Source organism: Typopeltis vanoorti, chromosome 11 (genome assembly GCF_054136105.1).
Source record: "Typopeltis vanoorti isolate ZY-2024b chromosome 11, IOZ_Tvanoo_1.0, whole genome shotgun sequence".
In the NCBI taxonomy this organism is placed as follows: Eukaryota; Metazoa; Arthropoda; class Arachnida; order Uropygi; family Thelyphonidae; genus Typopeltis; species Typopeltis vanoorti.
Genome location: NC_143559.1, coordinates 115169643 through 115189286, shown reverse-complemented (window position 1 = coordinate 115189286; position 19644 = coordinate 115169643). Strand labels below are relative to the sequence as shown.

Here is a 19644-nt window from a genome sequence, read left to right as displayed (position 1 = left end):
CTAGAAACAATTACCTTAAAACGGTTCTAAATTTGTTGAGAATGCTTTGTGTTTTTAACTTTTCGGATTCACTACATTAAGTTTTACTTCTTAAAAACATGGTGCTGTAATTTCTCTGGTATAACAAAGTTACCTTAAATTAATCGCAATTTGTCTAAGAAACTTTATTTATTTTTATTTAAACAATAAAATTTTACTTGGCTTTAAATGACAAGGCCCAATTGGCTGGAAATCAAATTTTAGCCTTGTGACTATCCAGTAATGTGGCACTACGATGCTAATGCGATAACGATGTTAGTTACAAGTCCAAAAATACATTGCAATAAAACAGGAATCAAAAAATAATTCAGTCGGGAACTGGTCGTCTTTCCTTCGTGATTGTGTCATTTCGTTTTACTAATGAAAGCACAGATGAGTCTATTTACAAAGCAACATAAACAGCACGTGTGATTTTCCTAAATTGTGCAGATGAAAAGGTTCCAGGTAGTGAGGGCTAATTATCGTCATCATCTGAAATAATCCCAATCCTTCTCCCAACACATTTCACTGATTTGGTCACTTCCTCTTGAACTAAGTTGAAGGACATGGCCAGGAGAGCCATGCCAAACAAAAGATAGAGAGAACATAGTCCCAGGGTCAACTGGGCGTCGTCAGAAAGGACGGCTGTTCCAGGAACGAGATCTCCAAAACCTATGGTTGTAAGAGTGACAAAGCAAAAGTAGGAGCTGTCCAGAAAATTCCATTCTTCCCAGAATGTGAAAAGCACGGCTCCTCCGCAGATGTAGCTAACCACAAGCATCAAACATAACCACATGGGTACGCTCACCTCTTCTTCTGTGTCTGTGCTCTGCGATCCCGAATCTTCATCTGCAAGGGTGATGTCTGTTTCTTCTAAGCGAAAATTCCAGGGATCTCTCTCCCTGGGTTTTCTTGTATGGAGGGGCGGCGGTGGAGGAGGTGGTGGTATCCGAGAACAGTGAACATCTTTCGCTGAAATACTGTACACATGTCCGGGTTCCGCTCGACCGACAGTGGGCGGAGGTAAGTCTATGGGAAGATCTTCGGCATTCTGCAAAACGTACTTGTTTGAAATGATAGGCACGAGGGTTATGTCGACATGATCGTGGCACTTCATCGATCTCCGCGGAGAGTGGACGGGAGCAAGACGACTTGGACTCAAGCGAATGGACCTTGGCGATGTCGGAGATCGGGAAACCAGTGGACGAGGGAGTGGAGGTGGAGGAGTGAGCTCTCCAGAACTGAAATCTTCTGCAGATACTGGAGCTGTGTAGTAGCTGCTTCGACTCGTGCTATCTGCAGGAGGGGATTCCTGTTGAATCACAGCTCCGTAATCAGGTATGCTGGAGGGTGGGATGTTGGTAGGATAGCGATGATGACTGTAGCGGACTCGTTCTTTCCGTCGTGTCTTTGGTTTGACACATAAATAACAGCAGACTTTCCAATACAAGAACTTGAACGAATGGGCCATGGCGTCCCCGATGTTGGATAGGCAAAGAAGCAACAAAGGAATCCCGATGATGGCATATAGGATCGTCACTACCTTGCCCCAGGGAGTCTTGGGGGCGATATTTCCGTAACCTGTGAAGATACGAATTTATACTAATCTTAATAATCTTAATATAGAATTTATACTAATCTTGATATACGTATGATACACATGCACGTATCTAAAATACTGGCATTGGTAAATATGGAGTGACATTATCCGATGAGTTATATCGGATGATTTCACACCACCTAATACAGTACAATTTGGTATAACCTTCTGAGTATTAGCAAGATTAGGTCAAACTCGCGAAAGTATTGTTTTTTTTTTCGAAAGATTTATATGTATATAATTCGCAACGAAAGGTTGCGAGACCTACAGTATATCAGTGCCATGTGTGATGGTTTATCAAAGTTTACCTTTGCTTTCAAATGAAAAAAACCACCTAGATTTGTTATCAACTCATTTGTTTGATTACCTTTTCAAGAGTACAAAAATAATGCTTATCATCTGTTACAGGCAATGATAAGAAAACTTTTGTGTGATTTCTAAATAAAGTTGAAATATCTGTGTCATATCCAGGGCACCTAGAAACAGGTTCTGTTTCACTGCAGCTTTATACTCCTTTCGCTGTGGTTCTGATTCAAAGTATTTATTCGTTTCATTCCATTATTATCGTATTTCGTAATTTTATCTTTTATTTACAGTATTTTGTCATTTTTATGTATATATGCAGGTGTTTCCTGTTGGCTATTCAGAACAAAATATGTAAGGGAAACGAATTCTGCTCATATTAAAAACAAGGAAAAAAACTAGATAAATATAATTACGTTTGTTGACAATATGAGCGATTATATTTAAACAAAAAAATCATGTCATAGCGCAAACTTATGACCATTGAGAAATTTAGTATATATCAAATAAACATCTTGAATGGTGTAATGTATGTGAAACATCAATTCAACAAAACAGCATAACATGAAATAGTTATGAATGTCATCTTGGACTGATACACGTATTTATGTTATTTGAAACACCTCATCTAAGTCAGGAAGGTTCAAAGTGGGGTATGAGTTGCTGGATATTCCATTCATTCGTTATTTATTATAGAATTTATACAGGAATACAGGACACCTACATGGCCCGATAAGGGAGGTGATGGTCTCGATAACTGAAGGACATTGAAGCATTCTCGCCAAGGACGCACAAACTGTCGCAGCACGTGAAGTGTGTTTGTGATGGGAGGGGAAGAATTAAGTCAAATGAGATGAATTAAAATGATAACTCAGCGCAATAATAACAAAATCGGTGATAATAGTACTACATAAATATATGTTCAGGGTCTGAGAGATTGAATATATTCAATGAAATAAATATTAAAACATTTATTCAAGTTAAGTGGATATTGAATCCAACATTATTTCAAAGCCGAATATAGAAACTACAGGAGTTTCATGAGAAATATAGAAACTATAAAAGTTTCGGCGGATCCAAGCGTAAGTAAACCTTTCATGACAGGGGCAACTCGTAGTAAAGGTGGAGTAAGATCCGATCACTATCCTTAGTATTTCCCATAATATAAAACACATCTCCTAGAGGACATGCATGATGTTATACATTAGTTACTACCCAGACCGGTTTCGACCTTTTTTTGAGGTCTCATCAGTGGGAGCCAGACCCAGATAGAAGTAAATGTAAATACCCAGGTTGAAGTGATGCAGAACTTATACTTTACCATACGTGTTGCTAAAAAAAGGTGTCACATCACCCCCATAATGTATAACATCATGCATGTCCGCTAGGAGATGTGTTTTACATTATCGGAAATAATGAGGATAGCGATCGGAGCTTACTCCACCTTTACTACGAGTTGCCCCGTCATGAAAGGTTTGCTTACGCTTGGATTCACCGAAACTTTTATGTAGTTTCTATCTATATTCAGAAACTATTGTAGTTTCTCTATTCGGCTTTGAAATAATGTTGGATTTAATATCCACTTAATTTGAATAATTTTGCATCGCGAAGTAAAGCCTTTTGGCTCTCTTTTTCAGTAATTAAAACATTTATTTATTCATCAACATTGCAACAAAAGACTCCAAAAGACTCCAAGTTGTGAAAAATGATTAAGAACTCCATTTTAAACTCCTTTCGTTATGGTTCTGATTCAGAACTCCATCGTTATTTTATAGTCAAGTAATAAGGCAACATGCCAAACAATATTCGGCATGTTGCCTTAGTACTGCACTACTTAAATAACAATGACTCCGCCAACAACCTGTATAGGTGAGAATCAACGGTTCGAAATAGCTGCCACGCCAAAGAAATCTTTAATCAAAAGTACTAATAAAAAGTGAAAGGAATATACAAACTCCTGGGCAGACTCTGTACATACACTAATATGAGATTCCTTTCCAGCAGTAATGTATCCCATTTATTTTGTTTTTCGTGTACTCATTTCAAATTATGTCATTACACTTGTTATCGTGTATGTTTTAGTTATAAGAATAAACAGTAAAATATTATCTTTATATACGTACAAAATCTAGATCATCTTTGTGTATGTAAAAAAGATTAAAAAAACATCATACCAGGAATACTGCAAAATGATCTGAAAAGGCTTGGAAATGGAGGAAAGAACACTGTAAAAAGAATCAAGGATGATTATGATGACATAAAAACTGAAAATGTTCCACTTGTCTAAGAGTAATTACTTCGAAAGGTTGTTAAATGAAATAAGAAGGGGCGGTGGCAGTAAATACTCTGGAAGGGTACAGTCAGGAGTACATGTCAGTACTTGAGGGTAGAAAAAATCATCGAAAACCTGAAATGCTCCAATATTGAGATACACAAGTTTTATAATGGCTACACAGCATCATTCAGAAGGCTGAACTCGAGAGGAATGGGGCAAGGCTATCATAGTATCATCTATAAAAGACTGAATCTGAGATTTGCAGCGAAATTTTTTCTGTTGAGTATTCCAGCTAAGATTTACGCAAGCATACTTGAAAAGAGGGTAAGAAAAATTCTGGAAGAGAAACTTGGAGAATAACAAGCTAGGTTGAGGAGATTAAATAGGGATGTCAAGATCAGATTTTCGCTTTAAGAGTCAAGAAAGCATGGAAATATAATGGGGATTGTATTTAAGATCTGGAAAATCAGTATGACAAGGTACCAAGTACATTAAAATACATTCTTCTTCTTACGTATTAGGCCTGTTACCGAGCTGTCCTTAGCCTTCCAAACGTACTCGTCCCGAGGATAAGCCCTATGCCTCCCGTGGTGTGCTGTGTCTGTAGATGCGTGTGTTCACGGGGACGGTTTGGCTGTTCTGAGGGACGAAAAACTAAAGTTTCCAGATGAAACCCCCCCCCCGTACCTCCGGATAACTCACCTTTCGTCGAAAGCGACCAGATAAAGGTTCCTCACGTCACTGACGAGAATCGAACCCAAGTTTTTCCGAACAAATGGCTTCGTCTATACCGACTGACTTACGGAGGCTACTTAAAAATACATACATAGCTTAAATATAAAAAATGTGAAATCTAAGTCAGCAGGCGTAAGATAAAGATGCCCATTATCTCCATTATTATTTAACCTCTATATGGTCATATGATGAAGGAAAGCAGCATTAAACCTAAAAACATTAGCAACGTTAATCTCTGCTATTTATGTAGATGGCGAGAATCGAAGATGCAGGGGGGGGGGTGCTTCGAAAGTCTTTTTTTTTTTCTTTTTTGCGATGTGACAGGAATTGTATTTATATTATTATATTAAGTGAGATTTTCTCTGCTTAATTCTAGCGTCTGTCCCTGATTGGGCGTCCTGGATCTTCCTTTCCTAAATTTTCTCCACCATATGAAATAAATAACTCCACTCCAATAGTTTCCTGCTATTTAAATTCTGGTTCACAAGTTAAATCAGGATTTGATTATACTGTATTAAGCGCTTTGTTCACAAACAGCAAACCACTCCGATATTTATTCTAGAGACAGAATATTAGTTCTTTGCACATTACAGTAATAACAAACGTTATCTGACTTATCACATACGCAATAGGTTGGCCATCACCGTTCTAGAGCTATCGGAATAATTCTCCATCTTCATGCTGAACTTTCTGCGAGAAGCTATGTTCTCCCACAAAGTGTTTAGCCTAACTATGGGCGAATTTTGCTGCATGGTTAGTCTAATAATAGCACTGACCAAAATTAATGAAAAACGTAATTAAAAAAAATTCAGATTTTCATACGTTGAACAATCCAAATCAAATAAGATTCGAACAAAGTCTCATCCATTCTATATACAATCACAAACTTCTAAAAATATGCAATGAAATGTTAAGTCCTTTGGAAAGAAATAAAGAATTGACATCTCGGCCTCTTTCCATCCAATTCTCGTCCGTCCAAGATAGGTTGAAACCCCTAATGAGGGGATTTAAGGAGATTATTGCAGCTGACTTGCCATTCCTCTGCTGCAACCCATAAGATCAAACATTTGTTTGTGTAGATCTGTGTGATCATGGGACGGGTTTACCTGTTTTTTACGGGATGAAAAATGCAATTTTCCGGGAGAAAAAACTTTCCGCCGGGTATGAGACTGGCTAACTCACCATTGTTTGAAAACACCTGAAAAATGCCTCGCGTCATTAACGGGATTCTAACCCAGGTCTTTCCAAACAAAGAGCTCTTCTGTTACAATTGCGCTATCGAGGTTCCCTCGGCATCTTTAGATATAAATATCCGAAAGTGAAAAAAAAAAAAAAAAAAAGAGTATTTATTGACAGATCTTTGCATTAGAACCAAAGAAAATTAGGACCGGATTTATTTTATTTAAAATAAATCAAATATTTCCTTAATATTATTAAGCCTATGCTAAAGTTTTCTATATATAAAAAAATTATACGATTTCCAAACACAACCTTAATATGTAATGAACACATGTACTTAAAAACAAGGGAAACGCTTTAAGGTCTTTAGCCTCTTTTCCAGTCCACTAAAAGAAGGAAATCTCATTAGATAGTGGTCTGTTTAAGCGATTTGTAAAAAGAATATCAAACGAAGACAGAAAAGAGAAATAGAAAAGAAAACAGGAGGAAATTGTAGCACATCTTCAGAATTCTGTACAAAGACTAAATGTGGTAAACAAACTGGTCAGAAATCAAACAAACAAAAAAGTAAAAGAATTATTTCGACGACAAAACTGAAAGAGACAGAATGAGTATCAAAAGAATGCTGGCTGAATTGGATGAACAACCAAATCGGACAACATAAGAGTGAGTCGAACAGACAGATGAAAAGGGAAAAAAAAACATGGAAATAACTGAACAAATTCTACACGGCAGATTACTTGTAAAAAAACACGAAACATTATATTTGTGTGAATTAATTGATATTCTCAGTACCAAAGTGATTGATATTCTCAGAAAAACTAGAGTCGACATCATTTTTTTTCTCGAATTAATTGTGAAGACCATAATAAAGATAATAATTTTGTAAGGATGCTTCTCTATATTCGCTTGTACCGTGCAGGGGCGGGGGGGGGGAGGCAACAATCTAACATCTATCCAATGGAAAACCCCAAATTAAAAGGAGAAGGATGTACAAATTTTATAAACAGGTCGCATCTACAGGTAAACTTGTTTTGAAAAACTAAGTGTTGATTCAAAACAAAAACAAAAAAATAATAATACTTAATTTGTTCTATAATAATACCTTTCGCGTATACAAGAGGCAAAAAACAATCGCAACAAAAAACAATCAGCTGTTCAAAGGAAAAACCCACAGAAACAGACAAAATAATGCACAATTGTCGTAAACATGTTGCATCGTTGTATACCAAACGACAAATGAATTAACAAGAAATCTACAGAGCAAAACTGTAAACAGCTCAACATTAATTCCTAAATAATTTAAGCAACCAGAAAATCTGATCTATATATAAGCCTATCACAGTGCTGAGATACAATTTTAAAACTTCTAAGACCATAGAGAAAAATGATACAGAATAGAACGAAAAATTAAATTTTCAGTAACGATATGCTGTGAAAAACAGAAGGTACAACATCCGTTAAAAGAGCACTTCTCAACCTTTTTAAATGCATGCACCACCTTTATGAAAAATCTCAATCTCCCTTTAACAATTTCATTTGAATTTCAAAATGAATGAATGAATAACAAATAAACAAAAATTTAAAAAATCAGAGCGATGACAAATTTAGGGGGAATTCGATTTTATTTTGATTTGATTTTTTTTTTTTAATATGCATACATCATTTGCTTAAGTTGTTTATCATTGAGGTCTCTTGCTTAGTACAAGCTTTTAGATTCCGGAAAAACAGAACAAGCGTAAGTCATTGTCAAGAAAGGAAAAGTAATCATTTTTATTCATTTTCAAACTATGCATGTCATTAAAGAAAGAAGAAAAAAAAACATTTATGGGCAGCTTTTTACTGATCTTCGAATGTTGTTTGTTATTCCTGCAAAGGAGGTGGAAGGAGTTTCTCCTGAAACTTTTTCATCTTCTTACGAGAGCGGATAATTCATCTTCAATTGAAAGCTCTTATAACTATTCTTCCTGTCTTAGGATTAGAATAGTGGTCTTTCCGATAAAAAGCCATTGGTGATACAGACTGAGCTACGACTCAGTAACTTCAATAAAAACATTCGTTAATCTATGTTATTTGCATATTTATGGAAAACACAAACCTAAAAACCACCTAAGGTACTACAACCATTATGCTATTAATGGTTGTAGTACGTAATGGTTGTAATTTACAACCATTATGGAGCTACAAGCAATATTATTATTAACGTGCTTAACACAGATCATATTAAGACAACGCGGTTTTTTACTGACGGAAACTCTTTTATTTTTCCCCGCAATACAGACAAACCGGCAACAAAAACAAAAGCATTTAACAGACATAATACACTGGCCTTGTACCTTATTTGTTTTGGCTTTAATTCCAAGCAGCATAGCACGGAATTCTCCTTTAGTCTATTCAACCTTTCAAGCATGCCATTCGGAACCCTCATTCATGCAAAACACATTTTTCTTCAAATGAAATGCGCTATGAGGTATCCAAAACAGAAATACGAGGGCGTTCCTGAAAAGTAAAGCATTTAGAATAAATAAATAATACAGCGGACGTCTGAATAAACTACATTCATTCAGACCACCTCGCATTTTGATCGGAAGTTTCATATTCCACCAGAGGGCTTACATCGCTTATAGGACAATAATGAACATTATGCTAAGCTATATAGCTAAGCGAGCTTGGTATTGATTGAAATTACGGTCAAATGTAACCAAAGTTCCGAAGTTAGTATACTATGCCCGTTAATGTCTTGTGTGCTGTAGTCGTCAGTCTGTACACGAGAAAAATCCGTCCCTTCTTTGTAAGATTGACTAATTCATCTGCAAATGAAAAGGGCATGTAAAAGTTACTTGTTTTCTAGACAAGATTCGACCCCCCCCCCGTTTAGGATGGACAACTGTCGAGTTGTTTGTCCTCACAAACGTACTGGGTTCGAATTCTGTGAAGGATACGAGCAACCCTTTAGAAGGACTTTTTAACGGAAGTTGAGTTGGACGTTCTCACGCATCATGGATTAGGGTTCGCATCCCGCAAAACAGTCAAACTGATCAGAGAACACACACACACACACACACACACACACACACACACACACACACACACACACACACACACACACAATTAATAGACATAATTATACTCTACTAGTTGCCTTATTTGCTTCTGTCATGATTTATGTGGATCACACCCACGAAAGTACCTCTCGTGGGTGGGCTAAAGGTTAAAAAAATTTAGCTCCCCTGCTCTGCAGACTACACGTGATACTCTTATAATCAAACTAATCCAAATCATGGCTGCTCTGGGGAGGCGACATTGTCAGCGAGGACGAAACAGCATTCAGTGACTGACTTCCACCAATTAACATTCATCGGTGAATGAAGGTTGCTTGTAAGGATTATGTAATCAGCACTTCAACACTGCTTTCTGAGAAGTGAATGATGACCTTGTACATTCAGAATTCATGCCTGCTGGCATCACTGTGAACTACGTTAGAACTTCAATAAATGCAGGGCCAGATTCGAAAAGTTCGTCCTTGACGTGCAACAGCTTTTTCTTCAACAATACACAGCTTTTACATAAGATGAATAACTACTGACTTGCGCCACCCACCATAGAACCCATAATAAGCTTCGTGTAACCTCTACTTATTCCCAAAACTGATGGAACATCCGAAGTGACATTGCTACTTCGTATCAGATTAGGAAGTCCAGAGAGATGTGGATGCATTAACAAGAAGTCTGAGTTCTATCGTGACCTACGCACGAACCCGGGCGTTGACGGAATCATGCGAGCTACAGAGCTATGTTGAAGAAACTGCAAGGAAATATCACTCTCATTATCGAAAAAGAAAGAAATTGAAGGCATTACTTTTCAGCATGAACACAATTAGACAAGTAACAATTTAGTAATCATAATTACTAAAACAAAATCGAGTCCCATACTGTAATATTAGTAATAAATTATTTATTTACGCCAATAGTTAGCCATAATGGCTAACATGATCAGGCACTGATAGAAAGACAATTGGAACCATTAGAAACAATTAAAAAAGTACCTGATATGCAATGCGATTCAAGTTATGTAACGCCATCTATTCCAGTTATGTCCATCATGTTGCATGCGGCATGCTATTTTAATTGTTTCTGTTACACTTATCTTTATAATAGTGGTCTGATGATGCTAACCGTTACGGCTAACGAAATATTAGCGTAAATAAATAATTTATTACTAATTTTAAGACCATGTTTCAATTTTAAAAAGAGTATAGTAGAAATGTGTATGTGAGGGAAGCTAAACCTAAAAACTAAATATTTTTCACAAGGCCAATGATCCTGTTCCACAGAACTCCTCACAGCTACGATCTGAGAATAAAAGCGTGCAGAAAACAACAAAGATAATCCAACATTATGAGAGAAATACTAAAAATACACTACAGGATACAGACAATCGACATTGGTGGTTTACAAAAACTAGTCTTATAACATATTAGCAGTGTTTACAGCTGCGGCTGAGAGATAACACCATTTATCTCTTCCTGGAGTGCAAAATAATCTGGAGCACACTTCTCAAATAGAAATCAGCGAGAAGATTATAACTGGTTACAGATAAACACGGACCCTATAGTAAAACAAATGACAGTACTCACAATGCTACCTAGATCAACATGTGTAGCAAAAAATCAGACTGTCACAACCATAGTAACAAATAAACCGACACAGATCGCTATATATGGAGTGACTGAATTATAGAGTAAAGAATTTCAGATTAAAGCAAGACTTATTGTGTATCTCCATATAGATGCCACATCGTTTAATAAATATAAATTCTTACACCGGATCAGGAAAAAACTATTCAGTTTTGTAAATAATATTTTCTTTAAAAAAAAGTATATATATATATATACAGTATATATATATATACGTTTTGTAAGTGTACTATTTTTGATTAAAAATGCATTTTTCTGTGCGTTTTATAAAATAGGTTTTTACTAATTAAATTACCTACTCAATCAAATATGAGATAAAATAGAGAGAGGGCGCTAGTCTATACGCTAACAGTTCAACAGTAAACACAAATCTGCAATAATCGAAATATAATTAATTGTCAAGTTAAGCAATTACTATCGCAATTCTTTGATAGCTTCATTATGAATGTGTGTGCGCGCCATCAGTGTATACGTTGAGCTAAAAAAACTTTCCCTTTTGCACCAAGTGAACTTTGCGTGAACAAGCCTACATACACAAGGGATATGGGCTAATAACTGGCCAGCACATATTTCCGCATGTGTCACGCTTATTCATCCCCGACTGATAGCTGTTTGTACATTATATAGGTCAGAGTTTTATAGTCAGATGTACCAACTAAAAGGGCAAGTATTAAAAGAATGTGCGCGGATGAAATTTCTAATTTTCTCAAAAAATGAACAATGGAAAACCTGATGCTTAAGTTCGAAACACATTTAAATGCATATTTTGGCAAATATTTTATATGAAATATTATTAACCTGTTGAAAATTAACCTCAGAAATGGGCATTTAAAGTTTAGATAGTAATGTAAAGTAACATGCTACAGTTAAAACTGTTCCTCGCGTACAATACGATTTTTGACAACAAATCAAACTAAAATCATAATTAGTTCAGTTTTACCAATTACAACCATAAGACAATACGTACGTCAAATAAATACGTAAATGCTGAGTCGAAGTCTCTTCAAAGTATGTTTCAGCACAAGCAGTCCGATTATGACTGCTTCATTGTGTAGCATTTGCAGAAAGCGAAGACCTTGATGATGATGTAGTGCACACATCCTGTTTAGATCCAACCAAGGATGAAGAACATTTTATACGACTGATGAATAACTACCTGGATGCTCTCGCTCTTTCACATACACACATCATTCCCCTTCTGAAAATCGCAACAGTCACGCAGGGGGAAACTGACCTCGAATTATGAGAAGAGCTACGTTATAGTTATGGTTCTATGACTTCCCTGAAAACTCACTGACCGCCATTTCAGCTTATACATTTTATTATATTTGACAGCCCAATGCTATAACATTAATGTCTAAACTGTATTGTGTTTAAATACAAAACGTATTAATACACCTCTGTGACTTCCTGAGAACAATTTTATAAAGCTCTGAGAGAGAAATTCAAGCATGCATTTTTTTTTTAATGTAGTAAGCATACCCGGCCAGGTAGAATACCATGCAAAAATATCTCACGAGTTACTTCGAAATTTAATCTGAAAAATCAACCTTCGGTTTTTATATTTATCTTCGATTGTTATTTTTAACATCGGTACCGTACTTTGAGATAAGTTAAAAGACGCGAACCAGACCGATACATCCCTTCAGAAGCGTAAACTGTAACTAAATAACATCCTGTTCTCTTCAAGGACGTCAGAAAAGTTTTTACATTTAACTTTTATTAAATATATATTAAGCATTTGCAAGTAACATCAGCAACTGCCAAAGGACTACTTTTGTGAACAGTCTCTACAAAGTGTCTTAAGATAAATTAAGAATTATGTACTTATAAGTTAAAATATTCCACTTGTACAGCAAGACATATTATACAGTCTCTCTCTCTATGTATATTTCTTTGGATTTCACACGCAGTTATTACATTCTAACTATAAATGATAATTTATAAATTATCGTGAATGATAAAAGGCACGTTAATAATTATAATTTTTATGATTTAACGCTGAAAAATAAAATGAAATTGGAATGAAAGGAAAAAAGTTTCTCGGTCTGTATACTAATTTAAATTTTAATTGTTTTAAAAAATGATTTTTAATTTAAAAAGACTTTAAAATCGGACTTGAAAATTAAAAAGAAAATGTATTTCTTTATTTAAAAATGAAGTAATTTTTAAAAAAAAATTTTTGAAGATCACTCATTATCAATCAGAACGCGGTTTTATAGATAAAATTTCTTTCATCCAACTGAGTATCACTTAAGTTTTTCTTTGCGAATTAAATAGCCCATCAGAAAATGATGAAAAAGACATGTTGTAAATGAAAGAAAACTGAAAATGAATTTGGAGAAACCCAAAACTCATTTGTTTTGTAAATATGTTTGATTATTTATAGCATCAAATAAAGTTTTTTAAAATCAGTACGATGATACAAAATAACGCATACGTTTAATCTAGCACGAAATAAAACCACAACTGCGGCTATTTCGTTTCAGTATTTTCACTATAATTTCATTGATGGATAACATAACCCTTCCCCACCCCAAAAATATATAAAAACAGCCTTACACTCTCATTATTACGTAACTTTTAGTATCTATCAATAATACTAACATCTGAAATAAATAGAAGCAATAGAGAACATACGAAATCCGAACATTTTAAATGTTTGTTTGTTTTTACTGCTTTTTTTTTTGTGACGATGCTGTTAGCTAATTGACAGCTAAATACGTCAAGGTTTGTCTAATTTTTTAATAAATCTCCGGGCTTTACTCGCACTATTTATGTCTGTAACTCTACTTGTGGTTAACACATCAAATAAGAACAGCTGCTTAACGTCTCTTTAGCACCATATCACTACGGACGAAATAAAAGAGAAGTTGATATTAAATTATCGCCTATGTTAGCCTGTTAATAAATTCATTAATATTTCCATAATTAAAATGGTAGCGAAGGTATTTTATGCAGTCAGCCACGAGCATTCTGTCCATTCGTTCGCTGGCAAACTAGTTTATCATTTAACAGTGAAAAAAATGAAATGACAGTGGCTACACAAAACTGTTGTCAAATTTGATACAAGCTGTCGAGTTTCAGATCCCTGGGGTATTGTATAATGAACACCAAGCATATTCCGATAAATAAGTACACAAATTTTAGAATTATTTTGAGAATTTTTGAAGTTGCTATTGAGGATACGGTTTGGAAGCATCGCTTTCATCATCTATCCCCAACTAAAGCAGCCCTTAAAATACGACGAAGTTAAAGCAGCAAATCCATATGATTAATTTACTAAAACATCACGCATGTATAATACACGCAAATAAAAAAGTAATTAAATTCTTACCAGTAATCTCTTCACAAAAGCTCAACGGAGTAATCTGAAATTAACTCAAGATAGTAGTAGTGAACTTGTCCAGCTTTCACTGCTCGTAGCTCGCTTTGTCCCAAACAAAGCAGCTGGCTTCCAGCTCTAAGATGTGTGTGGAACAGTAGCAGGTGTTTCCACCGAATGCCTTACAACACCTTTAGGTAAGCAACGGTTAAAGAAAAATTAGAGATTGTTACGGACTACGTGACCTTGATATCATCACACACACACATCACCTGCCCACTGTTGACCTTGCCAGTAAAAGATAGATGTCGTTAAATACTGGATTGTCAGGAAATAAGTTAGCTAAACAAGAAAAATAAAGAAAATAACAGACAGCCACAACTATACCATAAGTGATTTTAACTCATTAACTCTCTATTGTAATTTTTGACTAGAATATGAATGCATCTTCCAACAAATAGATTTTGTTATTTGGCCTCGCGCCACAGGAGGTGGGAGAAAAGTGCGCTGTTGTGAGGTGTAAATGCATTAATCATTTAAATATCTCTCTCACCATGTATGGGTGTGTGATTTCACTATAATAAATACGACAGTTCGTGATTTGGGAAAAAACTCTTTATGATTACAAAGACACCAGGAAGTATAACAATATGGAAAAACAGACAAGCTGTGTTTATATTACAATTTTCCTTTTACTCTGTGGTTGTTAGCAACAGGGTGCCAAATTACAGGTTCCCTATCGGTTTTAATTAGAAATGAGGGACACGCTTTAGCCCACAATATAACGACAACAAATAGGCGAATGGTACTGAGCAACAAATGTTTAAAAAGTGGAGGGGAAAGAAAGTGTGCAAACAAAAATATGCAAATTATAATATTTGAAGTTGAACAACGCTAGGGAAAAAGTAATTATTTTTCTGGGAGAAAACAACACGATTGATGATATAAACATTATCCAATGAAACTAAGTAAACCTTAAAATTATTCTAAATAATTATAAAAATAAATAAAATACTCATTTGGGACCTTTGGTTCTTGAAAATATGAGTTGCGAAATATGCAATACCCAAAAAGCAACCCCTTTTTTATTTATTTAAGGCTTTTTTTTTTTAGTTTCCTTTCAGCAATACATAAATAAAAAAATACTGAAAAACTTACCAAAGCTACAAGACAATTTCTTTATATAGAAATAATTTGAAATGATTGTTGATGATGTGAATGTAACAAGTTATTAAAAATACATTATAAAAATAAAAATAAATCATATTTTATCTTTTTTGGACGCATTTCACAAAATGCGTAGCCATCTATTAGATTCGTTTTTATCCATCTGAATGTATATAAACTGCGTTCAGGCCAGAAGGAGTTAAATGTCTATGGCATTTGAAATGGCTTCTGAAATAAAATATTTCACGGTATTTCCATTTTGAATTATATCAAGCCATTTTAAGAGGGGGGGACCTTTCGCAATGATCAAAAGTGATAACCCTTGTTCAGGTTGGAATGTAATGAAACTTAATGTTAAAGAAAATAATAAACCCTGCAATGCAGTTTTTTTTCTGTCCAATAAAGGGAGAAAACGAACTTTTAAGCCTTAATATTTAGAAATCGTCACCGACAGGTGAATTTTTAACTCAGCTCAACTGCCGTCATCTTGTGTTCGTAGCCTTAAATTAGTATTATATTAAAAACTCGAATTTCCGAGAGAAAATAAAACCCTACTTGCCTGCGCCAATGGACGATATTTTATCATGAACAGACTAAGAAAAAAAAAAAAAGTCAGAGTTTCCTTTAGCCAGTGACTAAAATTCAACAAGGTCTTTTTTTCCAACTGATCTAGAGTTTTGAAAGCTGCCTCAAGAAAACACAGGTTGAGATCTTTGTGGAAGTTCGTCGAGAACTCACTTTTGGGTTTAAGTTTGAACATTCGAAACACAAAATTCTAGATTACTTATCAGTAAAAATAACAATAAGCTATACGAGCAGTACATGAACCAAAACAACTTTGTTCCATTGCTATGGTAATAATTTAGCTACATAATGATGTGACTATCTCTTATCTCCGATCCTTGCATATTTGTCAAAGAAAATATCACAAATGAAGAAAATAAGTCTTTGAAAAAGAAATCAAGTCGGTTTTAAAATTTCGGAACACAGCTATAAAACATAAACCAATCAAGTGTGTATAGAAAAAAATAAGGAGAATAGATAATAAATGTAGTTTTGTGGTTACTTTACTAGGAGTTTTTTTTTCTGCTAAGCCATCACAAAACAATGAGCTAAAAGAAGGAATTATGACGTATTGCATATTACGTAATTTTTTTATATCTGATTCACAGGCGAAAGGCCACAAGACCTATAGCACATTAGTGCAGTGTGTTGGCAACTGGAATAGAAGAAAGGAAGAATTTTTCACATTTTGTTTGAACAGCTGAAGGGTTGCGATCTTTGGGGAAGGCAGAGTGGGGGAGACTGTTTCAAAGGACAGAAGTAGATATATAAAAAACGACGAGGCAATGGAATTGGTTCGGCGAGTTTTAAGGTGCACTGTAAAAGGGTGTTAGTTAGCAATGGCTCTTGTTTTAATGGTTTCGGAGAAGAGTGGAGGAATAATAGTGGTCAATTCAGCAAAGCACTGTCCATGAACGTATCTGTAGAAGAGGCACAAGACAGAAACTGAAAGTCTGTGAGAGGAATTATTGAGGTGCATAACAGAGAGAGAGAGAGATCATTAATTAGCCGGACAGACTCTTCTGGATAGAATCGAGCAATCTTAGAGAGGATTTTGGTGTTCCATTCTAAACAAAATCAGAAGAAAAAAAAAATCAGCTAACGCCTTTTTTTTTTTTTTTATTCCCGTATACGGGAGTAGGCGAGGCCATTTAGCCCTATCTAACTTTTGGAGACTGAGTGGGCAGTTCACTCTCCACTGGTACCAATCGGAGATAGATGGCCCAAGGCTATCACTAATTAAGCGGTACGCAGTGAAGAGAGACGGCTCAAATGTGCCGCCATCTCGTGGTCCCAACCCTAACACAATATATTTAATGTCTGAAATAATGTGGGTTCTACGGTCGATTTTCTTGAGTTTACGGGACGAAAAACCCGAGTTTCCGGGAGGAAAAACCCGCTTTCCCGTGCCAGAGATCGACTAACTCGGGAACCGGTCGAAAAAAGGCTTAGAAAAATTTCCTCTAGTCGCCGACTAGACTCGAAACCAAGTCTTCCTTCGTGCGGCCAAGCGCCGTGGTATGCAAACGCCACATCCACTGAGCTACACAGGCTCCCATTCTAAACATGGGAGCAATAATCTGTGACTGGGAGAATTTGGGTTTTGCATAGAGGGAGCTAGTTTGTAATTGCCAATAGCGGTAAAACTATATTTGTAGCAATACCCACAGATGAAAATTGAAGGCGTGATGAACATTGAGCATGTACCATCAGTTTCAGAGATGGATAAACATGATAATTTATTTAAGTTTCGGACATGTTGATTACATCGGCATATAAAATCCGGAGAATGTGGCTTAATAAAGTGACGTGAGTTCCATCATTTTGATGTCGGTGTTATCATCGTCTTTTTTCTTTCTTTTTTTTTGTGGAATATAAGTAGCGGAAATGGGAGATTTTTCCATTCTCTCATACGGTTATGAAATCTTAAATATGCCGATGTGATGATACGCTGTCCAACGTACGAAGTATATCATTGTTTATCATTAATGACATTGTTTATGTCATTAACATAAGATGTATTCTTATATATATACAGTATATATAAGAATTAATGAAATACTGCTGCGTAGTTGTCAATTAAGCCTATCATTTCGGTCATTTGTTCAAATCAATAAATGTTGCAGAATTTACTGAAAAATTTTTTTTTTTAATAGTTAAACATAGAACAGTGTTCGTGATATATAGTATAAAGACACTTTATTTACTATCCTTTGAAGCATATATACTTTTGAATCATTTTGAATCCTTTGTGAAATTTTAAATCAAAATTAAAACAACCTCATATTTCAGTTAAGATTCGGAATCGCGAATTTCATTAAATCCATCCCAGGACGGAGTCCTTATACGTGCACAAATGGACGAACAAAATGAATCGAATAAGTGTTTTTAAACTGTTGCGAAACGAACTTAAAAAAAAAAAAAGAAAAATTAACAATGAAATTATAGACTCAATTGAGTGCTCAGCTCAATGTGGGTTTTCTAGATTGGTTTTTTTGGATTCTGACAGAAGCAACAACAGGTCTTATGTCTTTTAATCCAATGTTTTCCGCAGATTTGCTTTGCTGGATGAAAAATCCAAGTTTCCGGAAAGTAAAACCCTACTGCATTCGAAAGAATCCGGCTAACTCGTTTTTTAATTGAAAAGTCCTTATAAAGGTTCTTTGAATCCCCACAAAGTGAGCGCAGATATCAGTAATGATTTGTGGTCATAATTTCTGCAGTCACTTGTGTTTAGCTCTGGAAGATACCAAGGTAGTGTCAGATCATCCATATGAGCTATGAAAAATTCACTGAATGTCTTTGAAGGCTAGTGCTGTGGACCCTATGAACTGCAGCATTATTGTCCTAAAACAGTTTATTATCCCGAGGAAGAAGGATATTAAAGACTCTTCGCGTGGTAAGAGAATTCGAATCCAGGTCTTTCCTCTGTATGCTCTTCCCGCTTGTAGTTGGCAAATTCTTCTGTATGTATTTGCAATTCATGTCTAATATCTATTTTTTTGTTTTTAAATCAAACCTTGTATATCCCGTTTCTGCCAAATTTAAAAATACATTTTGAGATAATCACTACCAAAATGGTGACAGACGATTGTGATTAATCTTAGAAATGCCCGCTGTTTTATTTTCCAAATTTCTTACATTATCTGGACTGAATGCATTTAAATCCTTTACTCTGAATTACCGTACATCTTTTTATTTTCTCTAAAAGTATCATATCAAATTGCTCTCATTTGCTCAAATATTTCTTTGGGAATCGTATTCTGATTTAGCAAATGTGATTTGATCATCTACATACAATCTGTTTGTGAGATCATTTTTTCCAGGTCAGAATCTATTGAACCTTTTCGCTTTCCATACTTGTACAACAGGAGAAGACCACTATCCTGTACTTACCGTACATCAGTTTTAGTGGTTTTTATATTGCTTGGCCTGTTTTTATTTTTAAATAACCTTTGTCCAGATTACTTTTCACTAAAATTTATGATTTGTATCGGAATTTTGAATTCCAGAAAACGATGAAGTTTGGTGTGTAATATTATATAAATATATAGGAAGATTGATTTACTCGGTTGATATAATTGAATTGAATGACTAGAATGCTATTATTAGCACAACTAGTTTCAGCTTGTATCAGCCTTCTTCAAGGTAATAAACTTTGTTTTCACTTTTTTCTCGGTTTCTATATATATATATATATAGAAACCGAGAAAAATTATATATATATATATATATTACTCCCACTTGGGAATTAAAAGGCGGACATCTTCTGCATTCAGTCG

General features: G+C 35.2%; 1 protein-coding gene across 1 annotated transcript in view; it reads right to left on the bottom strand.

Annotated features, from left to right (window-relative positions):
- Positions 1-139: 139 nt before the first annotated feature.
- Positions 140-19644, bottom strand: part of LOC150101966 (potassium channel subfamily K member 18-like) — an 82511-nt gene continuing 63006 nt past the window's right edge. The window contains exon 3 of the mRNA XM_090400268.1: positions 140-1599. Within this exon, the coding sequence (XP_090256394.1) occupies positions 494-1599 (1106 nt within the window). The 3' untranslated portion in view covers positions 140-493. The remainder of the gene's footprint in view (positions 1600-19644) is intronic.